The following is a 14783-nucleotide window of genomic DNA, read 5'->3' as shown; positions in this document are numbered from 1 at the left end:
TGGGCACACACAGACACATAGACATACAGCCCCCAAGAAACGAGGCCCAACCTAGATCTGCACCCACAGGCACAGAGACCAACTCACACACCCAGACACACACAGAGTTGTGTATAATACACACTCCTAAGGGCAAACGTTGTGTGGATACACTGACATACACGTTCAGAGCTATACACATCTCACCTAGACACCCACATTTACAGACATGGATACCCAGACTTGCACTTATATGGAATGATTCAGAGGTTTGCACAAAGGTAATACCCACTTGAAATACAAAAGAGCAAAAACAGGGACACAGAGGAATGTACATGAACACCAATATGTTATATATACACACCTTGTCATCATTTAGTATTTATTGAACACCCACAATCTGCTAGTCATGCACCAACAGAAAGAGCCCCCTACGAGTCACACAGACACAGAAACTCAAGTTCCCTCATAAGTGCCACTTGGGATTATATGGGGGCCCTGTCTCCAGGCCAAAGATGAAGGACATTTTTTTCTGTAGATGGGTCACCAACCCCTGGTGGAAAAAATAATCAACTGTGGATATAGTCTCATTTATAAAAGAAAAAAACTATTTAAAGGAAAACAACCTAAATGCCCCCAAATGGGGATCCAGTTGAAGAAATTATGGTCAGGGTGAAATAGTAAACAAACATACTTATATGGTTATGGATTCTGGTCAGAGTTAATAATGACATGAAAAAACGGTTAAAATTTTAAACAAAAAGAAACACCCCAAAATACAAAATTGTATTATACAGCATAATCACAAGAAATATTTCAAAAATATGCATAGAAGAAAAGACTGAAAGGAAGTACATCAAAATCTTATTACTGGGCTTCCCTGGTGGCGCAGTGGTTAAGAATCCGCCTGCCAAGGCAGGGGACACAAGTTCAAGCCCTGGTCCAGGAAGATCCCACATGCCGCGGAGCAACTAAGCCCGTGCACCACAACTACTGCGCCTGTGCTCTAGAGCCCGTGCTCCGCAACAAAAGAAGCCACCGCAAGCCACCGCAATGAGAAACCCGCGCACTGCAATGAAGAGTAGCTTGCGCCCGCGTGCAGCAACGAAGACCCAATGCAGCCAAAAATAAGTAAATAAAATAAAAAAAAAAAAGACTATTAGTACATTTTCAATCTTCTAGTTCTTCAGATTTTCCAATTTTTCTATAAGCATTTATTATGGAAAGAGAAAATAGACGTTTTAAAAAATCATCTAAGAGTTGGTTAGAGATATTAAAAATAATTTACATTAGTAAGCACTAATGTAAGACTGTATATGTAAGAAACATACACTTTTATCCATTTAATATAATCAATGTTCCTTTAAATTTAGATTCAAGAGCAGAGAAAGCAGGGGAAAAGAGGCAAATGAAAGAGAGATAAAGAGGTAAAAACAGTCCCAGAAAAGTAGAGAGAGGCCACATTATACAGAGAAACAGAAGCAGAATGAGACAATGGTTTTGGAAACAGAGGTAAATCCCTTTTGCTCTGCATACGCTTGGGCCCCCGTGCCTCAGAGGGCCTTTCCAGCAAGCCATTGCTCTTTAGGGCTGTCTTCAGGCCTCAGTGACACAAACCTGGAGATGAACTTTATCCTCAGGATCCCCTGCAGGGCTCACTGCTTGGCTCTTTTATCTTAGGCACTTAATGGCCAGCAGCAAACATTACCTGAGCTCAAGACCCTGTGGGAGCACATGGGCATGAGTGGGAGTTTTTCCTCTGCCTGTTTAGCTGGAGAGATGTAGCCTGAGCAAGTGACCAAATTCGGTGTCCCTTCAATGTGCCAAGAGAGCAGTGCGGACAGTAATACAGGTCCTGGAGAAGGGGAGTATTGATTGGAAGATGGTTAAAGGAGAAACAGGACATCTGGAGGATTGCGGGGGGTGGGGGGAGATGGGGGCATTTTCTAGAGGATTTGGCAAAAGCAGAGACTTGGAGTCAGAAGTAAAAAGTTATTGGGGATCAGGGAGTGGGGATCACTGGGACAAGCTGGGCTTGTCCAGGTTGGTGTCAGATTTGAGGTCCTGAGTGTTGAAATGAGAAGCTGGGAGTTCATTGCAGGCAATGAGAGGTAGTAACAGTCTTGAGGCAGGGAGGTGCCAGAGGATAAGGAAGCAGCGCTAGGGGGACTGGAGTGAGAAGCGGCAGTGGCAGAGATGTAGGAGCGAGGCTGACAAGGCTCAGCGACCCAGCAGGAGAGGAGACATAGTGACATGGATGTGCTGGTACCATCAGAGAATTAGGGAAGAAGCTGGAGGTGGGGCGGCCCAAAGATCACCTGATGAGCCTTCCTCCCCTGACCCATGGCACCTCTAAGTCCCCTTGGAGCAGTTTGAAAACCTCTAATCCAGAGTCTTGAGTGTTTCATTTTGCAATGAGGAAACTGAGGCACAGAGAAGGAAAAAAAAAATTGCCTAAGGTCATGGTTGATGCTAGAGCCTGAACTTGAACCAGGAAGGGAGTGTGTCGGGCTGGGTTGAGGTAACGGCAGACCACGGAGCAGGGGTGTGAGACTCCCGTCAAGACCTGGCTGCAATGGTGCAGCTCAGGACCTCCACCTGATGGGGCAAGGGGACAAAAGGAGCCAGGTGGCTGGAGTTCTGGGAGGTGGGCCCAGGTGGGACAGAAGCTGGACAGTCTTGGCTAAAACTAAACTTGGGGATTATCTGAGGTTTCACTTGGCTAGGATTTCTGTCCCTCAGCCATGCTCTTTCTCTCACACACAACTTCCTGCAGAGGGAGCTGCGCAGGGACAGAGTGCTCACCTAGCCCATTAGTTGCCTAGCTGGTGTTCCAGGTGTCCCAGGAAATACCTCTCCACACGAATAACACTTACCCACGTACCTACTCTGGAGTTTGCAAAGTGCTCTTGTAGCCACTTAGTAATAATATCTCACTTGCGATATTACCGTTTTTCTCTGAGCCTCTCTTTCCTTATGGGTAAAATAAAGTGTTGCTCCCCCCATCCCCCAAAAATGTGCCCATTAAAGTTCCTTCCAGCTACAATTCCAGGGAATGTTCGCTGGATCCCTGCTCCTCTCCAAGTCCTCAATCAATGAATGCTCACTCTCAAAGGATTTCTGGGACCAATCTTCTATTTAAGTTGTTGACAGCTGGCATCCTGACCTTCACTGGGTCCTTATGTGGACTTTGAGTGCTAAGGCTGAAGACTGGGTCCAACCAACCCAAGTCCAAGAAGTCTGGCCAGTGGTTGAGGTTTAAGCTGTATATGGGGGTCCCTTCATGCTCAGGGTCTGAACCAGAGGGCCACCCCAACCTGAGACCCTGGGCCCTGTGGACTGTTGGAAGGATCAGAGCAGGAAGGTTAGAAGGCTCGGGATTGCCCCAGAGCCCAGCGCTGAGCACTGTGCTCTAGAAGGGAGGCGGAGAGGGGAGGGGCACCACCCGCCTGGTGAGGTCATGGGAAAGCAGCTCTGGCGCTGACACCTGGGGAAACCCGTTTCCAGGCTGCTTCCCACGCTAGCTTTCCTGGGAAACAGCTAAGCCCCAAGTGGGCAGCCCCCAACCTGCCCCCCCAGTCCAGTTCCCATCACACTGTCCCATCTAGTCCAGCCCGCACCTTTCGATCTAGCCTCATTCCTTTGGTACCCAACCTGCCTCCATCCAAACTGTTGGGCCTTGAGGGACCAATGTGCTGACCGCTGTAGGAAGTGACACAGAGACAGCAGCTTCAGAAACTTAAGGCTTTATTTGCAGACTCCGCACTGCCTTATCTTCTAGGTTGTGACCTTGGAGAAAGCCCCGTCTTCCTTCAGGCTCCAATTTGCAGCTCCTCCCCCTCCTCTTGCTGGGCCTTGTCTCTCACTTCCTGCCCCACTCCTGGCCTAGCCAGTTTGGGCAGTGCCTAGGGAGCACTGAGACCCAGTTCTTCCCAGGGACCAGCCCTACCCTCCCTGGCCTTGGGGGTTGAGGACAGCCCAGGTGGCAGCCTTGCTCCTCAGCTGCCCCACTTCTCTGCTCTCCTTCTTTCTCTTCTTCCTTCCAAGCTTAGCCCTCTCGTCTGCCTCCTCCTCCCCAGCCTGCCTCCAGTCCCAAGGCTCCAAGCCTTTACTTTCGGATCCCTCTCAATCTCTCACTGACCTCTGTCTTACCCAATCCATCCTAAACTTCTCTCCAATTCACGGCCAGACGCCTTCCAGCCCTCCAAGATGCCCAGCTGTTCCCCAGGCTCTTCCTCACCCCTGAGCCAAGGAGCGGGTGGGGACCACCAGGAGTGGTCCTAATTCAGCCAGATTGACCTGAGGGCCCATGATAAGAAACTGGGTATTGGATCCCAAACTGCTTGGAGGCAGCTGACACTGTTAGGATAATCCCATGAAAATCAAAGTACTGGGATTTCTCTGTACTTGACAAATCCAAGTCAGAGAAATCCACAGAAATCCAAGTCAGAGCCTTCCCTCCTCCAGGCCCTGGGCTCACCCTGGCACATTAGAGTGGGCAGTTGGAGGCTGTGTTGCCACAGTGTTCAGATGGGAACTGAGTCCCATGGGGGTGACCTGGCCCTGCCAGCAGGTCCCTCAAAGGTCCCGTGCCCCAGGTTCTAGAAGTCTGTGGCCATTGGCCTACTGATCATTTTGCTGCCACAGCTCTTCAAACAAAGCAGAAGAACTTCTTCCAGCGGCAGCGGGAGAGGGTGCGCACACCTTTGGCGTTCAGTTTCTTCTCCAGCCGGGCTTTGTGCTCAATGGCGCTGAGAATGGCCAAGTCAAACACCTCCTTCAAGTTCTTCTGCGTCAAGGCAGAGCACTCCAGGTAGCAGCAGGCCCGGATCTTCTCGGCCAGGCCCTGAGCCTGGGGTTGAGGCACGGGGCCTTTCCGGCCTCCCTGGTCCAGCTGAATCAGTACATTGACATCGTCCCTCAGGTCGGCCTGGGTGCCCACCAGCAGCACGGGCGCCTGGGGGTTGTGGGTGCGGATCTCTGGCAGCCATTTCTCTGTGATGTTTTGAAAGGAGCTGGGCTGCACCACGCTGAAGCAGGCCAGGAAGACATCCGTGTCCGGGTAGCAGAGGGCGCGAAGGCGATCAAAGTCTTCCTGGGATGGAATGGCCAGGCCATTAGTAGGCTTATTCCCTGCCCCCGGACGCGGGAATCCGCTTGTCACCTGAGGTTGGAGACTGAGACTCGTAACTAAGGGCCCAAGGCCTTCTCCATTCCTCATGGATCTGGGGTCCTCCCAGCCTCCAGCCCACCTCACCCCGGACCAGCAGAGGCCGCTCCCGACTCCTCTCACCTGTCCCGCTGTGTCCCAGAGCTCAATGCGCACCGGGGCTCCGTCAACCAGGACTTGCACTGCAGAGGAGGGGCAGGGGAAAGTCTGAGTTAGAGCGTCCTGGATCCCACCAGGCCTCACCAGCGCCACCTCGGGGCCTGCTCCCGTCAGCTCCCTGGCGGTTTCAATGCACTCGCGCCTCGGCGCCAGCCCCAGCCGCCGGTGCACAACCCGACCCCCGGCCACGCGGCCGCCGGGGCCGTTGAACTTACCGGAGAAAGTGTCCAGCGCTGTGGGCCGGTAGCGTGCGGGGTACCCATTGCAGGTGTAGCTGACGATGAGGCTGCTCTTGCCCACGGCGCCGTCGCCCACCAGCACGCACTTGATGCCCAGCTCTGGGGACGCGCTGCCCCGCCGCGACGGAGGGGTCGGGGCCCGCAGCGGGGACGACTCGGCCTCGCTTAACTCCCGCGGGGGCATGGCCCGCTCCGGGGACAGCCGGGGACCAGGTTCCGCTGTGCTCGGTGAAGCAGGGTCCGTAGGCTACCTCTGACTGAATCAGCCGAGACCCGGCTCAACCGCCAGCAGCTACCCGCGGGTATATGTGGGGGCCCCGCCTACCTCATCTGCATATCCAGTGCGGCCTCGGGCCCCGCCCACCCTCCAGGCCTCCTCCAGGACCTCCCTCTGCAGCAAGAGGTCAGGCAATCTCTCACACCCTGACGAAGAGAGGCAGGCCAAAAACTGACGCTCGGAGAATCACACAGGTACGAGGACAAAGACTTGCCCAAATGAGGCAGATCTAGGTATCTTGGCAGAGAAAGATATCCAGGATTTATTGTTAGGAGGAAGAAGCAAATTGCAGAACACATAATGCAGCATGTTCAGATTAAACCTTTGTTCAAATTAAAACAAAAAACTAGACATATGTTTGTACGAGAAAAAAAAGTCTGGATAATAATTTTACTAATTAATGAATTATTTTTTTTTAATATAGAGATCATGAAGAGGCAGAAGATAAACTCAGGCGTGAACTCAGCAGGCAGGAGTGTAACGACCCCCTTCCACCGAAGAGCTTCCTCTAGACTCAGCGTGAAGGGAGGCTTTAAACACCTTCACTCTGCTCCTCTAAAGGAACTCAGGGTGCTGGAGAAGCTAGCTGGGGAGTATCTTCAAGGACAGTCCTCCAATTGAATATTTTCTAAATCCGCAAAGTTCCTAATATTATCTTCATCATCATCATCATCAAAAGCACATAGTAATTACCTATTTGCTGATGCTGTTCTGGGCCGCCCACTGTCCTTGCCTTAGAAGGAGTTTACAGACAGAGACATGATATCCCAGGTAGCACTAAGAAGGTCACCAAGAGAGCAAGTGAAAAATAGCCTGATGCTAATTTCATCTCTTTATTACAGCCACACCAAGTGACACCAGGCCCAGAATCCTTTCTCTGAATTCCAAGCCTGTACAAAGATCTCAGCCTACACAAAGATCATTGAAAACACCTCATTCATGAGTTGAAGGGAGAGTGTTGGGAGGCGGATAGGGCAGTGAATATTAAAGAAAAGAGATAATCCAATTTCTCAAACAGTTGGTAGTATAAAAATCCCTAAGCCAAAATCTCTAAATCTCTTGAAAAAAGTCTCAGGACCCCTGGTTTTTATTTATTTTTCTTTTTTTCCCCCCACTGTTGGTCAAAAGTTGAGGACAACTAGAACATTGCTGATTTAACCATTTAAAGCTTGACTGTGGAGAAATGTTAGGATCCCCAGTATCCACTTCTGCATCCCAATGTCTACATCCTACATTCCCTATGTCCGAGTGTCTGGGGATGCGAATAACCCCTAATTATAGCCCCCAATGACTTCTCAGACACATCCACATAAGTTTATTCATCTAGCAAGTGAAAGAAGCCTCTAAGTGTTGTCTTGCCATTGTATCACCCAGGAGGTCTAAAAGCTATTCTTTTTACTCTCCTGGAAAGGGAGGCAAGAATGGGGATTTGAAAAGACCTAGACATCAAGAGACGTGTCCCAGTATTCCTAGTTCTTCAGCTCATTAGCTGTGTGATTCCTGAGAAATCACTTGCTCCATCTCAGCTATAAAATGCCAGGTGAAGCATATATATTTCTTAAAGTCCTTCTGGTGCTAGCAATCTGTTATTCAGGGAACCTGGGGAAGTTGCCTCAGCCCAGGTGTCTGGGACAAAGTTAACACACACACACACATACACACCCAACCCAACACAACACACACACACACACACACACACACACGCTCTTCTTCACAGCACTCTTGTCCTTTTACCCAAGCTTTAATAGTTTTATTGTAGCTGAAATTTGAGGGTAATTCTGTTTAATTCCTTCTGCAGGTAGAAGGGGTATAAATAATACACAAATACACAAATGGGGGGAGGTATCAGCTGGCTATGGTTAAAGCCCTAACTTGGCCTGCAACAGGCCATTCTTCACTGGCCCCTTGGGTGGGGACACTTTCTAACCTAGGTCGCTCTGTTGGAGCTGGTTTAGGGACAGTCTTGTCAGCAAGAGGGGGAGGGAGGAGACAACCTGGGGAGCTGGTGAGTCATCTATTTCTCAGCTAAGGGCTTGTAATTCTGGCTGCTGCTGCTGGGAGAGTCCCCTCGCGAGGGTGGCTTGAGTCTTATTCCTGCCCACCTGACGGATTGTCTGTCCCAACTTCCAGTCAGATACACATTTGCTAAGACTAAAACGTCACCTTGACTTTCTCCTTGGAGAAATGATTGATTTTAGGATTGGAGTAGGAAATATACAAGATGAGCCTGGAACATTTTGTAGCACAGAAAGTAAGGAAGTGCTAAACAAACAAACAAAACAACAGGAAGTTGGAGATAAGTTAGAGGACATGGGCCAACTGAAAGAGCTTCCAAAAGCCAAATCTGGGACAATAGGAGCGACAAAATAAACCAGTATTGGATTATAACCCCAAGTATAAAATAAATAGCTGCAAGTCTATTCTGATATAAATGATTGAATACATAAATAAATGGGGGATAATAGCCAAATCTCCTGTGAAGAATTCCAAATTATGTAGGTAGATACTCCACCTTGAAGGAGGAGTGTAAACCAGCAGTCTTGTGGGCTGTGCATAGTGATTTCCTTGCAAAGAGGACAGTCTGAAAGGGTGGGGAAAAAAATAACTTTACAGTGGAGAATCCTGACAAACGCTCCCTCAAGCAGGTGATCAAGATTAAGATCAACATTGATAAGTCAAGTTGATAGTATGTACCCTTGATGTGATGTGATGAGAATGACATTTTACCTCTGAAGAACTCAAGCCTAATCATGAGAAAAACATCGGAAAAGTTCCAACTGAGAGACATTCTACAAAATGCTGGCCCAGTACTCCTCAAAACTGTCAAGATCATCAAAAACAAGGAAAGTCTGAAAAACTGCCACAGCTAAGAGGAGCCTAAGGAGACATGACAATTAAATGTAATGTGGTATCCTGGGTGGGATCCTGGAAGAAAAAGAGGACATTAGGTAAAAACCAAGGAATTCTGAATAAAATATGAACTTTAGTTAATAATAATATACCAATGCTGGTTCATTAATTGTGACAAATGTATACCATACAATGTAAGATATTTATAATGGGGGAACCTGGGTGTGAGATACAGGGAAACCCTGTGCTATCTTCTCAATTTTTCTGTAAATCTAAACTGTTCCAAAATAAAGTATACTAAAAAACAGAAAAACTGAGCCTCCCTGGTGGTACAGTGGTTAAAAATCCACCTGCCAATGCAGGAGACACGGGTTCGAGCCCTGGTCCAGGAAGATCCCACATGCTGCAGAGCAACTAAGCCTGTGCGCCACAACTACTGAGCCTGTGCTCTGGAGCCAGTGAGCCACAACTACTGAGCCCCTGTGCCACAACTACTGAAGCCCACGTGCCTGGAGCCTGTGGTCTGCAACAAGAAAAGCCACTGCAATGAGAAGCACGCGCACCACAACAAAGAGTAGCCCCACTCGCCGCAACTAGAGAAAGCCCGCATGCAGCAACAGACCCAACACAGCCAAAAATAAATGATAAATAAATTTTAAAAATTAAAAAAAAACTAATAAAGAAAAGTATGGTACTGGAACAAAAACAGACACATAGATCAATGGAACAGAGTATATAGAGCCCAGAAATAAACCCTTGCTTATACAATCAATCTACAACAAAGGAGGCAAGAATATACAATGGGGAAAAGACAAGCTTTTCAAAAATGCTGTTGGGAACACTTTCTCACACCATATACAAAATAAACTCACAATGGATTAAGACTTAAATATAAAACTTAAAACCATAAAACTCCTAGAAGAAAACATGGGCAGTATGCTCTTTGACATAGGTCTTAGTAATATTTTTTTGGATCTGTCTCCTGGAAAGGGAAACAAAAGCAAAAATAAACAAATGGGACTACATCGAACTAAAAAGCTTTTTCACATTGAAAGGAACTATCAACAAAACAAAAAGACAGCCTATTGAATGGGAGAAGATATTTGCAAACAATATATTCGATAAGGGGTTAATATCCAAAATATACAAAGAACTCATACAATTCAACGAAGAAAAAAACCAAAACAAAACAACCCGATTAAAAAATGGGCAGAGGACCTGAACAGACATTTTTCTGAAGAAGACACATGCACGGCCAACAGGCACAAGAAAAGATGCTCAACATCACTCATCATAAGGGAGATACAAATTAAAAGCACAATTGTCAGAATGGCTATCATCAAAAAGACAACAAATAACAAATGTTGGTGAGAATGTGGAGAAAAGGGAACACTTGTGAATTATCAGTTGGATTATAAATTGATGCAGCCACTATGGAAAACAGTATGGAGGTTCCCCCCAAAATTAAAAAAAAACTACCATATGATCCAGCAATTTCACTTCTGGGTATTTACCTGAAGAAAACAAAAACAATAATTCGAAAAGATATATGCACTCCAATGTTCATTGCAGCATTATTTACAGTAGCCAAGATATGGAAACCACCTAAGTGTCCATTGATAGATGAATGGATAAAGATATGGTATATATGTACAAAGGAATATTACTCAGCCATAAAAAATGAAACCTTGCCATTTGTCACAACATGGATGGATCTACAGGGTATTATGCTAAGTGAAATAAGTCAGACAGAGAAAGACGAATGCCGTATGACCTCACTTATATGTAGAATCTAAAAAACAAAACAAAACGAAATAGGGACTTCCCTGGTAGTCCAGTGGCTAAGACTCCACACTCCCAATGCAGGGGGCCCGGGTTCGATCCCTGGTCAGGGAACTAGATCCCACATGCCGCAGCTAAGACCCAGTGCAGCCAAATAAATAAATACATAAATAAATATTTTAAAAAATAACAAAAAAAAATAAAAAGAGAGTCATAATTAAAGAGAACAAACAGGTGGATGCCAGAAGGGAAGAGGGTGGCAGGGAGTGAAATACTGAGGGGATTAAGAGGTACAAACCTCCAGTTATAAAATAAATAAGCCATGAGGATGTAATATACAGCATAAGGAATATGGTCAATAATATTGGAATAACTGTGTGGCAACAGATGGTTACTAGAATTATGATGATCATTTCCTAACATATGCAAATGTCAAATCACTATGTAGTACATCTGAAACTGACGTAATATTGTATGTCAACTGTATCAAAAAAACCCAAAAACCTAAGCCCTAAGTTAAAAAAAATTAGCTAGCTTAGGGAGAGTGTAAGATTAATAAAATAGTTTTAATTAGCAGAAAAACAAAACAAAACTAAAACGTGGCCCTGACATTGAATCACAGCAGTCATAACATTTTGTTTCCAAAGTGTCCAACACAAGGTGTATGGAGCTTTAGACTTGTAAAAGTGCTTTAGTTTGCCCTATCTCACATGATACCCAAGTGCAATTGCTGGGGTGTGTGAGGGGTGTTGGGGGGAGTATACAGGGGCCCAGAGAAGTTAGGGGACTAGCCTCAAGATCAAAGAAGCTAGTAAGTGGCAGACAGTCCCAGAACCAGCAATCCACAGGTTCACACTCAGGTATGGTCAAATTCTTAGGCATTTCTGTTAAGCCCATATCTTATTTAAAATTACTGCATACATTGGAATACCTACAGCAAAACCTCAACTCAATAAGAATAAACGAAAAGAAATCTACCCGTACCCCACCACCGTGATTTTCCTATTGCTGAAAAAGGGGTTAACGAAAAAGAAAGAGTTTACTCAAAAGTTCAGTGCACAGGCTCTTTGTGAGTGAAATGCACCTCAGGTAGTCTTTTTCTATTTCTTCTGCATGCTCTACTCCAAAGCCTCCGAATCAGGCCTGCTAGTCAGAAGGAGACCAGAGACTCAATGGGCAGGTCAGAAAGCTTTGAAATAAAAAGAAGATGCAAGAAAAAGAATTTTATATCTAACACTTAATTTCTTTGTCCACCATACTTCAATAAACCTGGGAAGAACACTACTTATTTACCAACATACTGATGATAATACAATAATTAGACTGCACACTCACCAAGCTTTCCAGTTAATTTATTGGGTTTTTCTCTACTCGGTGTACTTGTGTCCTGGGAGAGAGTTGGCGGCAAAGTCAGCGGCCTGGGCTGAGTCAGCCTCCTGGTGCCAGGGGAACAGGATCTTGCTAGTCGGCCTTCCAGCCCCTCCATGCCATCTGTCTCTAGGATCAGGCTGCCTCTGGGGCTTTGGCCCTGCCGTCTCCACTCCCCAGCATCCCGACTTACTTAGCCTTTGCTTCTCCCTGTCTTTCTCTCCACCCTGTCTCCATCTACCTGATCCCAACTGCTACTGCCCCCCTCAGACAACTCTTTCCTGCCCAGACTTTGCACTCAAGCCCTGGCCAGTATTTTTTTCTTTCTCTTTTCTTTTTTTTAACTGCCTTCAGGAGTTGCCAGCTAAAAACGTTCATGTAAAAGAACTCCCCTCTCCTTTCATTAACAGAGTTCCCCTTCTAACTTCCTTATTTCTGACCACGTAGCACAATTCTCTCAAGCTTATGAATTGGAAGGAGTTGGAGCCGAATAGTCTCCAAACCTCCCAATGCACTTGGACTCCCTCCTCTCTATCCGCCTCTGTCCTCAGTCCTTTTCGTGAAGTACTTGACGCCCCTCTTCCTTTTGGCATCCCTTGCCCAAAGAATCACCTCCTGCCTGCCTCCCTGGCTTTGTTTTGCTCATTTCTAGTGCGCTCAATTTTCCTAAGACAGGTTCTTCCTTTTGGCATCCCTTGCCCAAAGAATCACCTCCTGCCTGCCTCCCTGGCTTTGTTTTGCTCATTTCTAGTGCGCTCAATTTTCCTAAGACAGGTTTATTCTGTCACCCTCCCACTAAAAAACCTATAGTGAATCCCTGTTTGCCATCGGATAGACTGTACAAGTCCCTGCTGGCATCCCACAGCCTCTAATTACAGCACACCCCCAGGATGGGATAAATAGCCACTGAAATAATCCTTAAGAGAACTTCCAATGATGTAGGAAAATGTTAAAAATAATGTTAAATGATACAGAATTATATAAACAGTTTGAGCCCAAGTATTTTTTTTTTAAGTGTATAGTTAGAATAAAAGAGAGTCCTATAGGGGCTTCCCTGGTGGCGCAGTCGTTGCGCGTCCACCTGCCGATGCAGGGGAACCGGGTTCGCGCCCCGGTCTGGGAGGATCCCACATGCCGCGAAGCGGCTGGGCCCGTGGGCCATGGCCGCTGAGCCTGCGCGTCCGGAGCCTGTGCTCCGCAACGGGAGAGGCCACAACAGAGGAAGGCCCGCATACCACAAAAAAAAAAAAAAAAAAAAAAGAGTCCTATATGAAGGACATAGACCAAAACGTAGAGAGTCATTGCCATTGGGTGGGAAGCCTGATATATAATGAACACTAAACACATGTTAGCAATCAATATTATGTTGCTTTATCATCATTTTCTCTCCCTTTTCTACAATGAACATGTTATTTTACACCAAAAAAAGTTACTGGGCTTTCCTGGTGGCGCAGTGGTTAAGAATCCACCTGCCAATGCAGGGGAAACGGGTTTGATCCCTGGTCCGGGAAGATTCCACATGCCACGGGGCAACTAAGCCCGTGCGCCACAACTACTGAAGCCCGTGCGCCTAGAGCCCATGCTCCACAACAAGAGAAGCCACCGGAATGGGAAGCCCGCGCACCGCAACTAAGAGTAGTCCCTGCCCACCGCAACTATAGGGAAAGCCCACACAGCAATGAAGACCCAACACAGCCAAAAATAAATAAATTTTAAAAAGTTACTGAAATTAAAAAATATATTTGTCGTATATTTAGAAAAAAAGAAGAAATGCACCAACATGTCAATGACTACCTCTGAATGGCAGAATTATGAAGTTTGTTCTCATTCATTCCTTCATTCCATGAGGTTCTTTTTGAACCCACTGTGGGGCAGGCACTGTGGAAAGTGCTGAGTGCACGTGGATGAACAAAACAGGCCTCATCTCTTCCCCCACCTTGCTCTACCCAACATTAACCTCCCTTCTCTAAACTCATTGTCTGTTTCTCTCACTTCGAAAACATTATGTGTTTCCTGTGTGCATATCATATACTTCAAGCATCTGGGAACAGGGAGGGTCTCATACAACTTCTGGCTCTTACTGCCCCAGTCCAGTGGCATCCCACTTAGGAGGAGCTTATTAACTCTTTGTGGAATGAATAAATGAATGGTGAGGCATGATTTGCCAAATGATAAAGAGACTGATAAGCAGGCAGCCCCACCTTCCCTGATGTCACAAGCACTTGTCCAAATGGCCAAACCCTGGGTTTAGCCAAATCCTCAGTTACTTCTCCTCAAAGACTGGCTCCACTGGCCCAAAGCCTCCTCTTCAATAGAAGTTGGGGCCTGAGACCACCGAGGTCCACTCAACTCCCTGGGGTTAACCCCAGAGTATGTGTTTTCCTTTGATGATGAGGATGATCATTATGAACATTAGCAACTTTACAAAAAGAGGACCCAATAATCAAGCATTCAATTAACAATGACATCCAAATTCTCTTCTTGGCATTGCTTATATAAATTCGCATTTTACATAGTTTTAATCAGGGATGATATTTACATTGTTTAACAACTGGTATGGCTGCAGAGAGATGCTAGTCCTTGTGCTGGAGCAGCTTTTTAGGAGATCTTTAGTGTGCCTGATATTAACCCTTTAGTGGCTGGCTCCTGGGGAAGAGTGATGGGGAGGGGCACACTCAGGGAAGTGGATTTTTTTTTTTTTTTTTGGCCACATCGTTGCAGCACATGAGCTCTAGAGCACGTGAACTTAGCTGCGGCATGCGTGTGGGATCTTCGTTCCCCGACCAGGGATCGAACCTGCATCCCCTGCATTGGAAGGCAGATTCTTAACCACTGGACCACCAGGGAAGTCCTGGAAGTGGATATTTTAACAACTGGTGTGGCCACATCAGTGTGTACCTGCTGAACTTCATGTCTGGTTGGGTTTGGAGTGAGTGTGAACCAAGCAAAAAGGGCTTGG

At 46.6% G+C, this 14783-nt stretch overlaps 1 protein-coding gene across 3 annotated transcripts in view; it reads right to left on the bottom strand.

Annotated features, from left to right (window-relative positions):
• Nucleotides 1–3709: 3709 nt before the first annotated feature.
• Nucleotides 3710–14783, bottom strand: part of RHOV (ras homolog family member V) — a 27412-nt gene continuing 16338 nt past the window's right edge. For 2 of the 3 annotated variants that reach the window (XM_055088318.1, XM_055088317.1), the window contains exons 3-5: nt 5524–8749; nt 5273–5331; nt 3710–5074 (exon numbers count right to left, since the gene is read on the bottom strand). In XM_055088318.1, the coding sequence (XP_054944293.1) occupies nt 4631–5074; nt 5273–5331; nt 5524–5731 (711 nt within the window). In that variant the 5' untranslated portion in view covers nt 5732–8749 and the 3' untranslated portion in view covers nt 3710–4630. The remainder of the gene's footprint in view (nt 5075–5272; nt 5332–5523; nt 8750–14783) is intronic. The other variant, XM_007111694.2, reaches the window with a different exon arrangement.

This window comes from Physeter macrocephalus, chromosome 11, assembly GCF_002837175.3.
Source record: "Physeter macrocephalus isolate SW-GA chromosome 11, ASM283717v5, whole genome shotgun sequence".
NCBI lineage: Eukaryota > Metazoa > Chordata > Mammalia > Artiodactyla > Physeteridae > Physeter > Physeter macrocephalus.
This window is presented reverse-complemented; position numbering and strand designations above follow the sequence as displayed.